Source organism: Symphalangus syndactylus, chromosome 20, assembly GCF_028878055.3.
Source record: "Symphalangus syndactylus isolate Jambi chromosome 20, NHGRI_mSymSyn1-v2.1_pri, whole genome shotgun sequence".
Classification (NCBI taxonomy): domain Eukaryota; kingdom Metazoa; phylum Chordata; class Mammalia; order Primates; family Hylobatidae; genus Symphalangus; species Symphalangus syndactylus.
The window spans coordinates 43,708,434-43,727,236 of NC_072442.2; the positions used below are offsets into that span (position 1 = coordinate 43,708,434).

General features: G+C 42.8%; 1 protein-coding gene across 50 annotated transcripts in view; it reads right to left on the minus strand.

The window, feature by feature from the left end:
* Positions 1-18,803, minus strand: part of BRCA1 (BRCA1 DNA repair associated) — a 102,515-nt gene that overhangs the window by 70,044 nt on the left and 13,668 nt on the right. For 28 of the 50 annotated variants that reach the window (XM_063629056.1, XM_063629051.1, XM_063629046.1 and 25 more), the window contains exons 4-9: positions 11,690-11,767; positions 10,104-10,192; positions 9,368-9,501; positions 5,460-5,565; positions 2,940-2,985; positions 879-955 (exon numbers count right to left, since the gene is read on the minus strand). In XM_063629056.1, the coding sequence (XP_063485126.1) occupies positions 879-955; positions 2,940-2,985; positions 5,460-5,565; positions 9,368-9,501; positions 10,104-10,192; positions 11,690-11,767 (530 nt within the window). The remainder of the gene's footprint in view (positions 1-878; positions 956-2,939; positions 2,986-5,459; positions 5,566-9,367; positions 9,502-10,103; positions 10,193-11,689; positions 11,768-18,803) is intronic. The other 22 variants (XM_063629081.1, XM_063629078.1, XM_063629055.1 and 19 more) reach the window with 4 other exon arrangements.

Genomic DNA, 18,803 nt, shown 5'->3' on the forward strand with positions numbered 1-18,803 from the left:
GAGGTGGAAATCAACCAACTGGCTATATTTAGAGAAACTAACCTCATAAACTACCAAGTATACTGAAGATGTAGCTCATACTCTTTCATTTAATTCCTATTTACCTAGATTATTTCCACTTAGGATCCATTAAATTTTTAATTTCAGAATTTTCCCTATGCAGAAACCATACCTCCTATTTCTCTAACGTCTAAGAGTGAATTAAAAGCAGATTGGCCATCAGAAAACCGGTTCTGATATACTCTAAAGATTACTGGCCATTAAGTCTACTTAATACTCTGTTCTATCTACAGACTTACCACTCCCTATATTAAAAAACCAGCAGGCAAAAGATAAAACACAAATACACCAATTAAAAGTAAAGGGCAGGCCAGGTACAGTGGCTCAAGCCTGTAACTGCAGCACTTTGGGAGGCTGAAGTAGGCAGACTGCTTGAGTCCAGGAGTTTGAGACCAGCCTCGGTAACATGGTGAAACCCCATCTCTATAAAACCACAAAAAATTAACCGGGTGTGGCTACTCAGGAGGCTGAAGTGGGAGGATAGCTTGAGCCTTGGAGGTGGAGGTTGCAGTGAGCCAAGATTGCATCACTGCACTCCAGCCTGGGCAACAGAGTGAGACCCCATCTCAAAAACAAAAAACAAAAAACGAAAGGGCAACAATCAGTTACAGAAGGTCTTATTATAGCTACATTAGTCTAGTACCATTTAAATCTATCAGACCACACCATGACATTTGACAAAGAATGATACTCTAACTCTGCCAAGAGATTTTGTGGATTGTAAAGGTCCCAAATGGTCTTCAGAATAATCTAATTACAGTACTGTATCTACCCACTCTGTCTTCAGTGCCTGTTAAGTTGGCAAACTTTGCCATTACCCTTTTTTGCAGAATCCAAACTGATTTCATCCCTGGTTCCTTGAGGGGTGATTTGTAACAATTCTTGATCTCCCACACTATAAAGAAAAGACAGAGTCCTAATGAGAAACACTAGTTATATGTATGCAGAACTGTCAAATGACCAAGATCAAATATTTTAGCTCTTTCAGTTACAGAAAGCTGACCAATCTTACTTAGTGAAAGCTGCTCTCTCCTTTAGAAACTTCTAGTTGAAATGAAATGGTTGCTGGGCATGGTGGCTCACGCCTGTAATTCCAGCACTTTGGGAGGCCGAGGCGCATGGACCACTTGAGGTCATGAGTTCAAGACCAGCCTGGCCAACATGGTGAAACCCCGTCTCTACTAAAAATACAAAAATTAGCCGGGCGTGGTGGCGCACGCCTGTAGTCCCAGCTACTAGAGAGGCTGAGGCAGGAGTATGGCTTGAACCCCCGGGAGGCAGAGGTTGCAGAGAGGTGAGATCACACCTCTGTACTCCAGCCTGGGCAACAGAGCAAGACTCTGTCTCAAAAAAAAAAAAAAAAAAAAAAGAAAGAAATGGAATGGTCAAATAACCGGGCGTGGTGGTGTATACCTGTAGTCCCAGCTACTCATGAGGTTGAGACAGAAGAATTGCTTGAACCTGGGAGGCGTTCCCAGGTTGCAGTGAGCCGAGATCTCACTACTGCACTCCAGCCTGGGGGCAACAGAGTGAGCCTCCGCATCTCAAAGAAAAAAAAAAAGAAAAGAAAAAAAAAGAAATGGAATGGTCAAAGACTGAGGACACACAGCCACAAAAATCAGAGCAGGAACATTGCTTTATGGACATGCAAATGAAAACCAACATTTAAATGACAGCCAAAAGATAGTTTTTAAAAACATTTAAAAGTATATCTTAATGAGAAGGCAGGAGCAAGGATATCTAAACAAAGGAAACCCTAGGATTGCAGATAACCCAACAGAATACAAACCACCACTTTGCTACACTACTTTCTGTGCTGCTTTTCAGTCTAAAAATCACTTCCTTCCAATTGTGAAACGAGGGAAGTAATTTACAAACAAAAACTGACAATATCGCCATCATAGTTCAGACTAGATCTTAGGGTCGACCGGGCATGGTAGCTCATGCCTGTAATCCCAGCACTTTGGGAGGCCGAGGTGGGTGGATCACTTGAGCTCAGGAGTTTGAAACCAGGCTGGCCAACATGGCAAAACCCTGTCTCTACTAAAAATACAAAAATTAGCTGGGTGTGGTGGCGTGTGCCTGCAATCCAGCTACTTGGGAGGCTGAGGCAGGAGAATCACTTGAACCAGGGAGTTGGAGATTGCAGTGAGCTGAGATGGCGCCACTACACTCCATCCTGGCAACAGGGCAAGACCCCGTCTCCAAAAAAAAAAAAAAAAACAAAACTTGGGTCAAGCAATAATTCCTAAGGAAGGTAGGTAACATAGTTGGGGCTGCTTGTAGATTATTATATAACATACAGACAAAGCTTGAGAGATATGTGGAAATAAGGAACAGAGGAAAGAAAGAGTTGAAAATGAAGTCCTCGAACATTTTCATCAGTCACAATTACTGCTGTGTCAATATTACTGTATATGAGGAACTTACAGAACAATCTGCTAGAAGCAAGCATGTGCAGAGTTCTACTGTTATCCTAAATTCCTTTGGACAGTGCTAATAACTAAATCGAACAAACAAAAAGGGTATTTCCTCCACTATAAAATGAGAGAACTAAACTAGATGATCTCTAAGGTTTCTTCCAATACCATGATTCTAGTCTGCAGAAACACCAGCCTACTTGAGGGAGGAAGGTGGGAAGAGGGAGAAATTCAGAAAGAAAGGAAACAAAAAACTGTGGGGTATGCTTAGTACCCAGATGATGAAAAAAATCTGTACACCAAATCCCAAGTCGTGTGTTTACCTATATAACAAACTGCACGTACATCCCTGAACCTAAAATAAGTTAAAATATTTTTAAAAAGAGACAAACATCAATCCTTAATATTAACTAAATAGGAAAATACCAGCTTCATAGACAAAGGTTCTCTTTGACTCACCTGCAATAAGTTGCCTTATTAACCGTATCTTCAGAAGAATCAGATCCTAAAAAATTTCCCCCAAAAAAATAAATCAGTAAAAGTTTTCTTAATTAAAAGGGTTAAACAAAAAATGTACTTGTTGAAAAACAGATATTCAACTAGAAATATTTACTGAGCATCTACTGTGGCAGGTACAATGCTAGTTAAGCTAGTATGTAATACAGAGAAGTGGTTAAAAGCACGGGCTTGGCCAGGCACAGTGGCTCTCATCTGTAATCCCAGCACTTGAGGAGGCCGAGATGGGTGGATTATTTGAGGTTAGAAGTTTGAGACCAGCCTGGCCAACAAAGTGAGACTCCGTTTCTACTGAAAACAAAAACAAAAACAAAAAAAAAGCACAGGCTCTGACATCTAACTTCCTAGGTTTGAACCATGGCTCAGCCACTTACTAGGTTTAATACGCTGGAAAAACTTCATAACCTCTCTGTGCCTTAATTTTCTCATCTGTAAAATAAGTATAATAGGAACAATCTCAGAGGTCTGTCAAGCATCTAATGAGTTATACAAGAAAAGCACAATAGTGCCTGGAATATAGTTAAGTGCTCCTAAATATCAACTACTGTAACTATTTTTACAATGCCTGTTGTCTAGGAATTTATGATCGTAAGGGGGGAAAACAGTAAGTGTTATGATAAATAGATGGTGGTGCCTGGGAACTCAAAAGATGGCTACCCTTTTTAATTATAAATATATTCTAAAAAGAATCCAATTTGAGAGCCCAGTTTGAATTCTGAGCTCAGCACCTCTTTTTTTTTTTTTTTGGAGATGAGGTCTTGCTCTGTCACCCAGGTTGGAGTGCAGTGGCATGATCATAGCTCACTACAGCCTCAAACCCCTGGGTTCAATCTATCCACTCACCTCTGCCTCCTGAGTAGCTAGGACTACAGATGCACACCACCACACCAAGCTAGTTTTTAAAAAAATTTTTTTGTACAGATGAGGTCTTGCTATGTTGCCCAGGCTGGTCTCAAACTCCTGGCTTCAAGCAATCCTCTGCCACTGCTGAGATTACAGATGTGCACTACTATGCTGGCCTCAACTCTTCTTTTTATAAGCTTAAAAAAATTTATTATTTTTAAAAATTATTATTTTTTTGAGATGGAGTCTCTCTCTATTGCCCAGGCTGGAGTGCAGTGGTGTAGTGTTGGCTCATTGTAACCTCCGCCTCCCTGGTTCAAGCTATTCTCCTGCCTCAGCCTCCCAAGTACTGGGATTACAAGCATGTGCCACCACACCCAGCTAATTTTTTTTTTTTTGTATTTTTAGTAAAGAGGGGTTTCTTCAGGTTATTCAGGCTGGTCTCGAACTCTGATCTCAGGTGATCTACCTGCCTCAGCCTCCCAAAGTGTTGGGATTACAGGCATGAGCCACCGTACCTGGCCAAAAATTTATTATTATTTTAAAAATAGAGACAGGGTTTCCCTATGTTGGCCAGGCTGGTCTTAAACTCATGGACTCAACCAATCCTTCTGCCTCGGCCTTCCAAAGTGTTAGGAGTACAGGCATGAGCCATCCTGCCCAGCCAAGATTCAGCTCTTTTTTTTTTTTGAGACAGAGTTTCACTCTTGTTGCCTAGGCTGGAGTGTAATGGTGCGATCTCGGCTCACCGCAACCTCCGCCTCCTGGGTTCAAGCGATTCTCCTGCCTCAGCCTCCTGAGTAGCTGGGATTACAGGCATGAGCCACCACCCCAGCTAATTTTTTTTTTTTTTTAGTTGAGATGGGGTTTCTCCATGCTGGTCAGGCTGGTCTTGAACTCCCGACCTCAGGTGATCCGCCCACCTCTGCCTCCCAAAGTGCTGGGATTACAGGCATGAGCCACTGCGCCTGGCGATTCAGCTCTTCTTAAAGACTTCCTCATCTAGTACAATTTATCTTGGAATTAAATACTGTAGCAATCCATCATGTTTTTTCTTATTGCTACTCTCCATCTTTCCAAAACATATTTACACATATTTAAAACCAGATATTCTTTCTTTTGCTCTTTTTTTTTAGATGGAGTTTCGCTCTTTTTGCCCAGGCTGGAGTGCAATGGTGCAATCTCGGCTCACTGCAACCTCTGCCTCCCAGGTTCAAGTGATTCTCCTGCCTCAGCCTCCCAAGTAGCTGGGATTACAGGTATGTGCCACCACACCTGGCTGATTTTGTATTTTTTGGTAGAGACAGAGTTTCTCCATGTTGGCCAGGCTGGTCTCGAACTCCCGACCTCAGGTGATCCTCCCACTTTGGCCTCCCAAAGTGCTGGGATTACAGGTGTGAGCCACCGTGCCCGGCCTCTTTTGCTCCCTTTTTAAAGTAAAGATTCTTCAAGGTGGGAACTGCATTTTTACATTATTTATAACTCACCATAGGGCTCATAAAATTCACTTCCCAAAGCTGCCTACCACAAATATAAATTATGACCAAGATTTTTGGCAAAACTATAAGATAAGCAATCCAGCAATTATTATTAAATACTTAAAAAACCTGAGACCCTTACCCAATTCAATGTAGACAGACTTCTTTTGAGGTTGTATCCGCTGCTTTGTCCTCAGAGTTCTCACAGTTCCGAGGTTAGAGAGTTGGACACTGAAACTGGTTTCCTGCTAAACAGTATGGTAAAGAACAGTCAAGCAATGGTTGGCCAGTTCTGTGCTTTTCCTCCTGAAGAGAAACTTGACACCATGGACAAAATAAATTGATCATCATCAGTCAGCTAACATGTATGATGCCTGGAAAAAATGCCCGGAAATTTACACACTAAAATGTCTGGGGCTGGGAGCGGTAGCTCATGCCTATAATCCCAGCACTCTGGAAGGCTGGGGCAAGACTGCTTGAGGCCAGGAGTTCAAGACCAGCATAAGCAACAGAGTGAGACCCAGTCTCTACAAAATAATAGTAGTAGTAATAATAAAATGTCTGGGATATGTGTGATTTGAATATTTTTTCTTTCAAACCTAATTATGTATTATTTGTGTAATTTTTGAAGTATTAATATAGCATATTTTGAAGCTGATACTTGATATACATTCCAATCACATCTGATAACATTTTTTTTTGTTTTGGGGGGGGTACAGAGTCCTGCTCTGTCACCCAGGCTGGAGTGCAGTGGCGCAATCTCAGCTCACTGCAACCTCCGCCTCCTAAGTTCAAGAGATTCTCCTGCCTCAGCCTCCTGAGTAGCTGGGACTACAAGCGCGTGCCACTATGCCTGGCTAATTTGTGTGTGTGTGTGTGTGTGTGTGTACATATATATATATGTAATCCCAGCACTTTGGGATATATGTATATATATATGTATATATATATATATATATATACATATATATATATATATATATATTTTTTTTTTTTTGAGACAGAGTCTTGCTCTGTTGCCAGGCTAGGGTGCAGTGGCGCGATCTTGGCACACTGCAACCTCCACCTCCCTGATTCAGTTGATTCTCCTGCCTTAGCCTCCCGAGTAGCTGCAACTACAGGCGCACGCCACCACACCTAGTTAATTTTTGTATTTTTAGTAGAGACAGGTTTCACCATGTTGGCCAGGCTGGTCTCACACTCCTGAACTCAGGTGATCTGCTTGCCTCGGCTTCCCAAAGTGCTAGGATTACAGCCATGAGCCACCGTGCCTGGCCAATAACATTTTTAAAAAGGATAAATGATGACAATAAAACCCCAGCACTCCTAAGAACATTTAGTATAGGAACGAGTATTTAAAAGCCCAACATTACTTTTTTTTTTCTTCCTTTTTAGCCTTTCTATATCTTTTGAAAAATGAATGCTGGTACTATAAGAACTACTTTTATTTTACTTGTATTTTTTTAGACAGAGTCTTGTTCTGTTGCCCAGGCTGGAGCGTGGTGGCATGATCTCGGTTCACTGCAACCTCTGTCTCCTGGGTTCAAGTGATCCTCCCACCTCAGCCTCCCAAGGAGCTGGGACTACATGCGCACGCCACCATGCCTGGCTAATTTTTGTATTTTTTGTAGAGATGGGGTTTCGCCACATTGCCCAGGCTGGCCTTGAACTCCAGGACTCAAGAGATCCACCCGCCTTGGCCTCCCAAAGTGCTGGGATTACAGGCAGGAGCCACTGCGCCCAGCTAGAACAATTACTTTTTTTTCTTTTTTGAGACAGAGTCTCACTCTACCGCCCAGGCTGGAGTGCAGTGGCACGATCTTGGCTCGTTGCAACCTCCGCGTCCTAGGTCCAAGCAATTCTTGTGCCTCAGCCTCCCGAGTAGCTGGGATTACAGGCACGTGCCATCACACCCAGCTAATTTTTGTATTTTTAGTAGAGATAGGGTTTCACCATGTTGGCCAGGCTGGTCTCAAACTCCTGACCTCAAATTATCTGCCTGCCTCAGCCTCCCAAAGTGCTGGGATTACAGGTACAAGCTACTACGCCCAGCCCCAGAATGATTACTTTTTAAGATCTCCATCATTCATGCACATATAAGTAACAACAGAGCAAATCACTACATTTTCTTTAACAATTACACCTTTTAAGTTGAAGTAATTTTCCCTTTTTTTAAAAGATAGGGTCTCAGTCACCTGCGCTGGAGTCCAGTGGCACAGTCATAGCTCAACTGCAGCCTTGACTTCCTATGTTAAAGCAATGCTCCAGCCTCAGCCTCCCAAGTAGCTAGGACCACAGGTGCATACCACCACACCAGCTAAGTTTTTTTTTTTTTTTTGAGACAGAGTCTCACTCTGTCACCCAGGCTGGAGTGCAGTGGCGGGATCTCGGCTCACTGCAAGCTCTGCCTCCCGGGTTCACGCCATTCTCCTGCCTCAGCCTCCTGAGTAGCTGGGACTACAGGAGTCCGCCACCACGCCCAGCTAATTTTTGTATTTTTAGTAGAGACCGGGTTTTACCATGTTGGCCAGGGTGGTCTCAATCTCCTGACTTCATGATCCATTGGCCTCGGCCTCCCAAAGTGCTGGGATTACAGGTGTTAGCCACTGCGCCCGGCCAGTTCTTTTTTTTTTTTTTTGCAACTAGATCTTGCTTTGTTGCCCGCGCTGAAGTGTAGTGGAGTGATCATAGCTCACTGTAGTCTACATCTCCTGGACTCAAGTGATCCTTCTGTCTCAGCTTCCCAAGTAGCTGGGACTATAGGCACACACCACCATGCCCAGATAATTTAAAAAAACTTTTAATATAGACAAGGACTTGCTATGTTGCCCAAACTGGTCTTGAACTCCTGAGCTCAGGCAATCCTCAAGCCTCCTAGTGATGGGATTACAGGCGTGAGCCACGGCACCCAACTAATTTTTTTTTTTAATTGTAGAGACAGTGTCTCGCTGTGTTGCCCAAGCTGGGCTCAAAGGACCTCCTACCTCAGCCTCCCAAAGTGTTGGGATTATAGACATGGGCCATGGCACCCAGCTGAAGTATTTCCAAATGCTTAAAAATATCAGTGACCTTATGGCTATTTTAGATAAGCATCACAGAGCAGATAAAGCTCCAAAGCAAGGAAGGGCCTATAAAAGCTCTCTTTTTTTGGCCGGGCTTGATGGCTCACGCCTGTAATCCCAGCACTCTGGGAGGGTGGATCACCTGAGGTCAGGAGTTCGAGACCAGCCTGACCAATATGGTGAAACCCCGACTCTACTAAAATTACAAAAATTAGCCAGGTCTGGTGTCATACCCCTGTAGTTCCAACTACTCAGGAGGCTGAGGTAGGAGAATTGCTTGAACCTGGGAGGCGGAGGTTGCAGTGAGCTGACGTGTCACTGCGCTCCAGCCTGGGCGACAGAGCGAGACTCTGTCTCAAAAAAAAAAAAAAATTTGTCTTTTTGGTGTATCTGATGGGGATCTTACTATGTTACCTGGGCTGGTCTCAAACCTGGACTCAAGTGATCCTCCCATTTCAGCCTCCTAAGTAGCTGGGATTATAGGTACATTCACCTCACCTGGCTGTAGGGTCTGTCTCTTGATTATATCAGGTACCCTGACCTTCTCTGAACTCTAACTGATTAGAACACTTGTCTAACCACTTAATATACCATCTTTCCTTCTTCACTAACTTTTTATATAAATCTATGAGCATCTAGCACATTCACTAACATATTCACAATGCTCAATAAAGAGATGTTGCCAGAATAAATGAAAATGGTTTTACTGGCTGGGCATAGTGGCTCACACCTGTAATCCCAGCACTTTGGGAAGCCGAGGTGGGTGGATCACCTGAGGTTAGGAGTTCGAGACCAGCCTGGCCAACATGATGAAACCCCGTCTCTACTAAAAATACAAAAATTAGCCAGGCATGGTGGCGCGTGCCTGTAATCCCAGCTACTAAGGGGGCTAAGGCAGGAGGACTGCTTCTAGCCTGGGCCACAGAGCAAGACTCCATCTCAAAAAAAAAAAAAAAAAGAAGAAGCGGAAGAAAACAAATGGTTTTACCAAGGAAGGATTTTCACTCTGTAGAAGTCTTTTGGCACGGTTTCTGTAGCCCATACTTTGGATGATAGAAACTTCATCTTTTAGATGTTCAGGAGAGTTATTTTCCTTTTTTGCAAAATTATAACTGTTTGCATCTGTAAAATACATGGGAAAACATTATGTTTGCAGTTAGAGAAAAATGTATGAATTATAATCAAAGAAACCAAGAGAAACCCTGTGTATGCTCTTTGTTGTGTTAAGACAATGCATTGTTACCTGTGATTTTTTAAAAAATGAAATTTTAAAAAATCAACTGGAAATTTTACTCCTAGGAAACAAAAACAAATACACAGACCATCAAAGTTATTTAGAGTCCTTGTTTTCTACCTTAACACTAAGAAATTTGCCTATCAGTACTGTATTTCACTAAAGCTAAGACACCAACAATGTAAGTTGCACTATTATTTTCTGTATCACTAAGAAAGAAAGCACACAAATTAAACAAATGACACACCATCAATAGTAAAATGTTCCCAATTTCAGAGATGTTAAGATATGAAAAATGTGCACCTTACGATTGATAGAATAAGGTGTGAGACCAGTGGGAGTAATTTTTTAAAAAGAGATTACAGATACAGAACTAAAATTAACCTCGACTAAAAGGTCTTATCACCACATCATAGAAAGTAATTGTGCAAACTTCCTGAGTTTTCATGGACAGCACTTGAGTGTCATTCTTGGGATATTCAACACTTACACTGCAAACCTGTGTCAAGCTGAAAAGCACAAATGATTTTCAATAGCTCTTCAACAAGTTGACTAAATCTCGTACTTTCTTGTAGGCTTCTGAAATTAAATTGTTTGAGAAATACACTCAGCAAGTGATTATCAACGTTTTAAAGACAGTAAAATAAGAAAAGACATGTAAACAAATAAAAATAAGATGCAGCAACAGTAGAAAACCTCTATAATCAATACATCATCGACATCTGTATAAACCGTGACAGTAGTGATTTAGTAATTTTTGTTATCCATTTAAGCCTACCAAATGCCTAAAATTATCTGATATAATACTGCCTTAAATCCACAGCAGATATAATGCATTGCATAGAAAACTAGAGTACTTTTTTTTTTTTTAAATTTAGAGACAGGGTCTTGCTCTATTGCCCAGGCTAGCATGCAGTGCCACAATCATAGCTCACTGCAGCCTCAAACTTCTGTACTCAAGCTATCCTCCCACTATAGCCTCCCAAGTAGCTAGGACTATGGGCATATGCCACCATGTACATTTATTTATTTATTTTTGTTGGTAGTGATGGGGTCTCACTATGTTGCCCAGGCTGATCTCAAACTCCTGGCCTCAAGCAATCACCCCACCTCAGCCTCCTAGAGTGCTAGGGTTATAGGCATGAGCAATCACACCCTGCTGAGCTTACTGTTCTTAACATCTGAACCCTGCCCAATCCCTCACTGTTAGTTCTGCCTCTCAAGGATTTCTGTCAAATTATGATTACATTTCTTTGAAAACACATAGATAACAATGTCCAAAGGGAGATTTGGGTTTAGTAAAGTGGAATTGAAACACAATTCATTCATTCCTTTAAGCATCTGAGTACCTACTATGTACCAAACTTAGGAAAAACAGTGTTGAGACAAAGTTACTACTCTAATAGAATTTACATTGTAGCAGAAGAGATACACAATATATAAATACATTGTGTTTGTGTAAATACTTAGATAGAAATAAACACACACCTGTAACTCCAGCACTTTGGGAGGCCAAAGTGGGCAGATCACCTGAGCTCAGGAGTTACCAGCCTGGGCAACATGGTAAAACCTCATCTCTACAAAAAATACAAAAATTGGCCGGGCATGGTAGCGTGTCCCTGTAGTCCCAGCTACTTGGGAGGCTAAGGCAGGAGGAGGCTGGGAGTCAGAGGTTACAGTGAGCCGAGATCACGCCACTGCACTCCAGCCTCAGTGACAGAGCAGGACCCTGTCTTAAAAAAAAAAAAAGAAAAGGAAACACAATCAAAAACATAAAAACAAGATTAGCAGACAATGGGGGTACGGCGATACAGCCCCACTTTACATAAGTCAGCAAGTTTTTACACTAGAAGCATTAGAGAAAGGCAGTAAGTTTCTAATACCTGTATAAGGCAGACGTCCCATAAAACTTTCAGGAAAATAACTTTGGAAATAATTTACTGTCTGCTAAAAACTCTTTTATAAATTTTTCTACTGATGAATGGTTTTATTGGAACGCTAGCTATGTTATTAAATAATTTCTACTTTTTCCTACTGTTGTTGCTTTCAACCTAGCATCATTACCAAATTATATACCTTTTGGTTATATCATTCTTACATAAAGGACACTGTGAAGGCCCTTTCTTCTGGTTGAGAAGTTTCAGCATGCAAAATCTATAAATTATAAAGAAAGAAAGAACAATTTAATTTACTTCCTTTTGTAGAGAGAATACTCAAAAGGCAAATAGCCATGAAAAGATAATCTCACAACTGCCCTTAAGAGCCATTTAAAAAGTAATGGCAGGTGAATTACAAGCAATAGTTTCCTAATTGTTTTTGGATGCTGCATAAGCAAAAACCTAAACTACATAAGCAATGATCTACGAAAACTGAACTTACATGCATATGGCTTACTGTTATGATCACATAAAACTTAATAAAAGTCAATATGGCATATTTAATGATATATTCATAATTATTTCATGCTGCATAATCAAATATAAATGGTAAGTAGTTCATGTAAGATGCTTATAATTAGTTTAAAATCTCAACACCTCACCACAAAGCTATAGTAATCAAGAAAGTGTGGTAATAGCATAAGAATAGACACATACATCAATAAAATAGAATTGAGAGTACAGAAATAAACTCATACATACATCTGTGATCAAGTGATTTTCAACAATAATAAATACCAAGACGATTTTTCTTTTTTCTTTTTTTTTTCTTTTTGAGACGGAGTCTCGCTCTGTCTCCCAGGCTGGAGTTCAGTGGCACGATCTTGGCTCACTGCAACCTCCACCTCCTGGGTTCACACCATTCTCCTGCCTCAGCCTCCCAAGCGGCTGGGACTACAGGCGCCCAGCACCACACCCGGCTAATTTTTTTATTTTTAGTAGAGACGGGGTTTCACCAAGTTAGCCAGGATGGTCTCCATCTCCTGACCTCGTGATCTGCCCGCCTCGGCCTCCCAAAGTGCTGGGATTATCGGTGTGAGCCACCGTGCCTGGCCAACGACTTTTATTTTCTTAAATTTTTTTTTTTTTTTTTTTTTTTTTTTTTTTGAGACAGACTCTCACTCTATCACCCAGACTGGAGGGTAGTGACACAATCTCGGCTCACTACAACCTCCACCTCCTAGGCTCAAGCAATTCTCGTGCCTCAGCCTCCCGAGTAGCTGGGATTACAGACATGCACGACCATACCCAGCTAATTTTTTGTATTTTTAGTTTCACCATGTTGGCCAGGCTAGTCTTGAACTCCTGGCCTCAAATTGATCCATCTGCCTTGGCCTCTCAGAGTGCTGTGATTACAGGCATGAGCCACCGCGCCCAGGCCAAAGATGATTAAATGGGAAAATAATACTTTTTGTGTTTTTAACAAATAGTGTTGGGACAAAAGTATACCCACATGTAAAAGAATGAAATTATACTCCTATCTCACACCAAATAACAAAAGTTAACTCAAAGTGGATCATAGACCAGAAGTAGAGAGAGCAACGGTGATGATAATTAAAAGCAGCAATTCACTTATACAAACAATATTTACTATGTCTAGTACTATTCTAGATGGAGGGGATTCAATAGAAAAGCAAAATGAGATCCTGCAAAATAAAACATAAAGGACATAATATACTGGTGAAAGGGGTGACTAGGTAGGGAGTAAATAGCAGACACTGACAATGAAGAGACCCAGGAAAGAAAAGATTAAGGGGCTAAAAAAAAAAAAAAAGCCACTGGGGCTGTGCACAGTGGTCCACACCTGTAATCCCAGCACTTAGGGAGGTGAGTGAATCACTTGAGGCCAGGAGTTCAAGACCAGCCTGGCCAACATGGTGAAACCCTGTCTCTACTAAATATACAAAAATTAGCTGGGTGTGGTGGTGGTGCACTGTAGTCCCAGTTACTCGGGAGGCTGAGGCATGAGAATAAGTTGAACCTGGGAGGCGGGGGTTACAGTGAGCCAATATCGCACCACTGCATTCCAGCCTGGGCAACAGAGTGAGATTGTGCCAAAAAAAAAAAAAAAAAAAAAGGCATTGGGAATTGTGAGAGAAGACACTTAGAGAATATTTACTAGCCAGGTAATTTAACATTTATTACCCTCTCTTGGCCGGATGCAGTGGCTCATGTCTGCAATCCCAGGAGGCCAAGGCAGGCAGATCACATGAGGCCAGGAGTTTGAGACCAGCCTGGCTAACATGGTGAAACCCTGTCTCTACTAAAAATACAACAAAATTAGCCAGGCGTGGTGGGCACATGCCTGAGTCCCAGCTACTTGGGAGGCTGAGGCATGAGAATCACTGGAACCCAGGATGGCAGAGGTTGCAATGAGCTGAGAGAGTGCCACTGCACTCCACCCTGGGCAACAGAGGAAGACTCTGTCTCAAAAAAAAAAAAAAAAATGGCCAGGCGCAGTGGCTCACGCCTGTAATCCCAACACTTTGGGAGAGGTCAGGAGTTCGAGACCAGCCTGACCAACACGGAGAAACCCTGTCTCTACTAAAAATACAAAAGTTAGCCGGGCGTGGTGGCATGTGCCTGTAATCCTGGCTACTCGGGAGGCTGAGGCAGGAGAATCTCTTGAACCCGGGAGGCGGAGGTTGCAGTAAGCTGAGATCGCACCATTGCACTCCAGCCTGGGCAACAAGAGCGAAACTCCATCTCAAAAAAAAAAAAAAAAAAAACAAAAAACAATAAAAACCCAACTATATCTGTATCTCTATCTATCTATCTACCTACCTACCTATCTGTCTATAGTCTTGAACTCCTGACCTCAAGTGATCCGCCTGCTTCAGCCTCCCAAAGTGCTAAGATTACAGGTGTGAGCCATTGCGCCGGGCTACTTTTTATCTTTACTTTTGTACAGATGTGGTTTCACTATATTGCCCAGTCTGGTCTCGAACTCCTGGCCTCAAGTGATCCTCCCGCCTCCCGCCTCGGCATCCCAACGTGCTGGGATTACAGGCATGAGCCATCAAGCCTGGCCTTATCTTCATTTTTATAGAGTAGAGGCTTGTCCCAGATCACAAGTAATTAAGCAATGAAGGTTATATTGGATCCAGAATTGGATTGTAGCAAAGCCCACAATCTTCCTTTTTTCTTTTTTGACAGGGAAACTAAGTCTGGAGAGAGGCACCTACAATCTTCCTACCAGAGAAAGTGAATGTAGGTAGGTAAGGTCAAGGAGACATGGGTCCTTCTTTGCTGATATAGATGCTTCAAGTACCACATTGCACTCAACAAAACAATGACTCTATAGTTTGGAAGATGCGGCTGTCAAAAAGCTACCTCCACTGTACATAAGTACCTTTAAAACTCAGAATAGAGGCTCCTGCTCCTTCAGAATCTACAAATACTACATATACTCTAGTATAACGGATCAAGGAGGCATCAAGCATTACTCCAGCAAATAGTACAATTGAACGATTCAGAGCAGCGGTAGGGAGGAAATTCCCTTATGATAGTACTGCAATAATATAGTACAGTAGAGCTAAGCTGTCTCGTGCTGTAGTCTATACAATTATATAAATAGTTCAGCGGAACTAGATACCCAAAAATCAACCAAGATAAGGATTCGAATCTTTTTTTTTTTTTTTTTTTTTTTGAGACGGAGTCTCGCTCTGTCTCACAGGCTGGAGTGCAGTGGCACGATCTTGGCTCATTGCAAGCTCTGCCTCCCGGGTTCACGCCATTCTCCTGCCTCAGCCTCCCAAGTAGCTGGGGCTACAGGTGCCTGCTACCACACCTGGCTAACTTTTTGTAATTTTAGTAGAGGCGGGGTTTCACCGTCTTAGCCAGGATGGTCTTGATCTCCTGACCTCGTGATCTGCCCATCTCGGCCTCCCAAAATGCTGGGATTACAGGCGTGAGCCACCGCGCCCGGCCTCAAAGCCTCAAATCTTTCTTTATGCTAGAAAAAGAACACATGTATAAAGGTTGTTAACTAAACTCAAAAGAAAATTATCTTGTATATGACTTGAAAAGACTGAGCTAACTAAAATACTAGCCAGGCATGATGACTCACACCTGTAATCCTAGCACTTTGGGATGCCGAGGTGGGCAGATGGGTTAAGCCCAAAGTTCAAGACCAGCCTGGGCAACATGGCAAAACCCTGTCTCTACAGAAAACACAAAATTTAGCTGGACATGGTGGTGTGCACTTATAGTCCCAGCTACTTGGGAGACTGAGGTGATAGGATCGCTTGAGCCTGGGAGGTCAAGGCTACAGTAAGCCTCGTGATTGCACCACTGTACTCCAGCTTGGACAACAGAGTGAGACCCTGTCTCAAAAAAAAAAAAAAAAAGTAGCTGTTGAAAAATTTAAGTTACATTTATGGCTCACATTCTATCTCTTTGAACAATGTGGTTCTAGATCTTCAAAAAAGTATTACAGGCTGGGTGCGGTGGCTCATGCCTATAATCCCAGCATTTTGGGAGGTGGAGGTGGGCGGATCACTTGAGGTCAGCTCAAGACCAGCTCAGTCAACATGGTGAAACATGGTCACTACTAAAATAAAAGGCTGGGTGTGGTGGCTAATGCCTGTAATCTCAGCACTTTGGGAGGCTGAGGTGGGCAGATCACCTGAGGTCAGGAGTTCGAGACCAGCCTGGTCAACATGGTGAAACCCTGTCTCTACTAAAAATACAAAAATTAGCCATACATGGTGGTGCACGCCTGTAATCCCAGCTACTTGGGAGGCTGAGGCAGGAGAATTGCTTGAACCAGGGAGGCAGAGGCTGCAGTGAGCCGAGATTGTACCACTGCACTTCAGCCTGGGCAACAGAACAAGACTCCATCTCAAAAATGGAGTCTTATCTTTTTTTGTGGGCTTCATAAAAGAAATTTTTTCTAGATTGGTATCATTATCTTTTTTTGTAGGCTTCATAAAAGATTTCAGAACTGGCTGGGCAAGGTGGCTCATGCCTGTAATCCTGGCACTGTGGGAGGCCAAGGCGAGCAGATCACCTGAGGTCAGGAGTTCGGGACCAGCCTGGCCAACATAGTGAAACCCCGTCTCTACTAAAAATACAAAAATTAGCTGGGTGTGGTGGCACATGCCTGTAGTCGCAGCTACTCGGGAGGCTGAGGCAGGAGATTTGCTTGAACCCAGGAGGTGGAGGTGGCAGTGAGCTGAGATCATGCCACTGCGCTCCAGTCTGGGCAACACAGTGAGACTCCGTCTCAAAACAAAAAAAAAACAGCCTGGTGCGGTGGCTCACACTTGTAATCCCAGAACTTTGGGAGGCCAAGGTGGGCGGATCACGAGGTCAGGAGATCGAGACCATCCTGGCTAACACGGTGAAACCCTGTCTCTACTAAAAATACAAAAAAATTAGCTGGGCGTGGTGGCAGGCGCCTGTAGTCCCAGCTACTCGGTTGGCTGAGGCAGGAGAATGGTGTGAACCTGGGAGGTGGAGCTTGCAGTGAGCCGAGACTGCACCACTGCACTCCAGCCTGGGCGACAGAGCGAGACTCTGTCTCAAAACAAAAAAAAACAAAAACAAAAAAAAAAACAAAACAAAAAGATTTCAGAACTTTAGGCTTGCTTGGGTCAATAAAGTTGTTTTATTTTTAGCAATTAGAGTTTATCCATAGAAAATACAATTAATACAATCAAAGCATGGGGGTATCGCTCCCAGGCCCCCAGCTTTCTCATCATATAGATCAAAGTGTTATTCAGATTATATTGATATTGCAGAAGAGATTTCATGAAAAAGTCGATCTATCACATGGGCATTATACTGGATTTTTTTTTTTTTTTTTTTTTTGAGACAGAATCTTGCTTTGTCACCCAGGCTAGAATGCAGTGGCACGATCTCAACTCACTGCAGCCTCTGCCTCAGCCTCCCGAGTAGCTGGGACTACAGGTGTGTGCCCCCATACCCAGCTAATTTTTATATTTTTAGTAGAGATGGGGTTACCATATTGGCCAGGCTGGTCTCGAACTCCTGACCTCGTGATCCGCCCACCTCGGCCTCCCAAAGTGCTGGGATTACAGGCGTGAGCCACCATGCCCGGCTTTGGACTTTTAATTCTAATATAACATTCAAAACACAATTTAAAATATGGCTGGCCCATCTCTACAAGAAACTTAAAAATAAGCTGGGCAAATGCCATGTACCTGTTGTAGTCCTAGCTACTTGAGGGGCGGAGATGAGAGATTGCTTGAGCCCAGAGTGCAAGGTAAAAGTGAACTATGATCACACCACTGAACTCCAGCCTGGGTGTTAGAGAGAGACACTGTCTCAAACAAACAAACAAACAAAAATATATATGTATCACACACACATATATATAACATTTATATGTATACACACACATATATCTTTATGACTGGTTCTTTCCTGACTATCACAATCTTCATTAGTAGGGGTTTCAAGCTTCTCATTCTTCTCCAGTTGCCAACTCTAATCCTCTCAATCTCAACAGCTGTCTCTTTTTTTTTTTCTGAGACAGAGTTTTCACTCTTGTCGCCCAGGCTGGAGTGCAATGGCGCGATCTTGGCTCACTGCAACCTCCGCCTCCCAGGTTCAAGTGATTCTCCTGCCTCAGCCTCCCAAGTAACTGGGATTATAGGCATGCGCCTCCACGCCCGTCTAATTTTGTATTTTTAGTAGAGATGGGGTTTCTCCATGTTGGTCAGGCTGGTCTTGAACTCCTGATCTCAGGTGATCCACCTGCCTTGGCCTCCAAAAGTGCTAGGATTAGAGGCGTGAGCCACCGTGCCCGGCCGAAACAGCTGTCCTTACCTCCAACTTCACTGGGCTCAAAGCACCTCAGCATCTTCCTGTAGAATTACTCTCCTTTTCCTTCATTACTGTTTATGAGTAATAATCGACTCTTTCTTACATCCTTTTTCTATTTCCAATCCCTTCTGCCTCCTCTTGGACCTTCTCTTTCTTGCAAATGGCTTCCCATCTTTGAGGGCTTCTTCCTTTTCTAACACAACTCCTATACACATATGCAAAGTTAGTTTATTTTTCCTGGATGTATTTTTTTTCTTTCCTTTTCTTTCAGACGGAGTCTCACACTGTTGTCAGGGTGGAGTGCATTGGCATGATCTTGGCTCAGGGCAACCTCTGCCTCCCAGGTTCAAGTGATCCCCCTGCTGCAGCCTACCAAGTAGCTGGGACTACAGGTGCATGCCACCATGCCAGGCTAGTTTTTTGTGTGTTTTAGTAGAGACGGGGTTTCACCATTTTGGCCA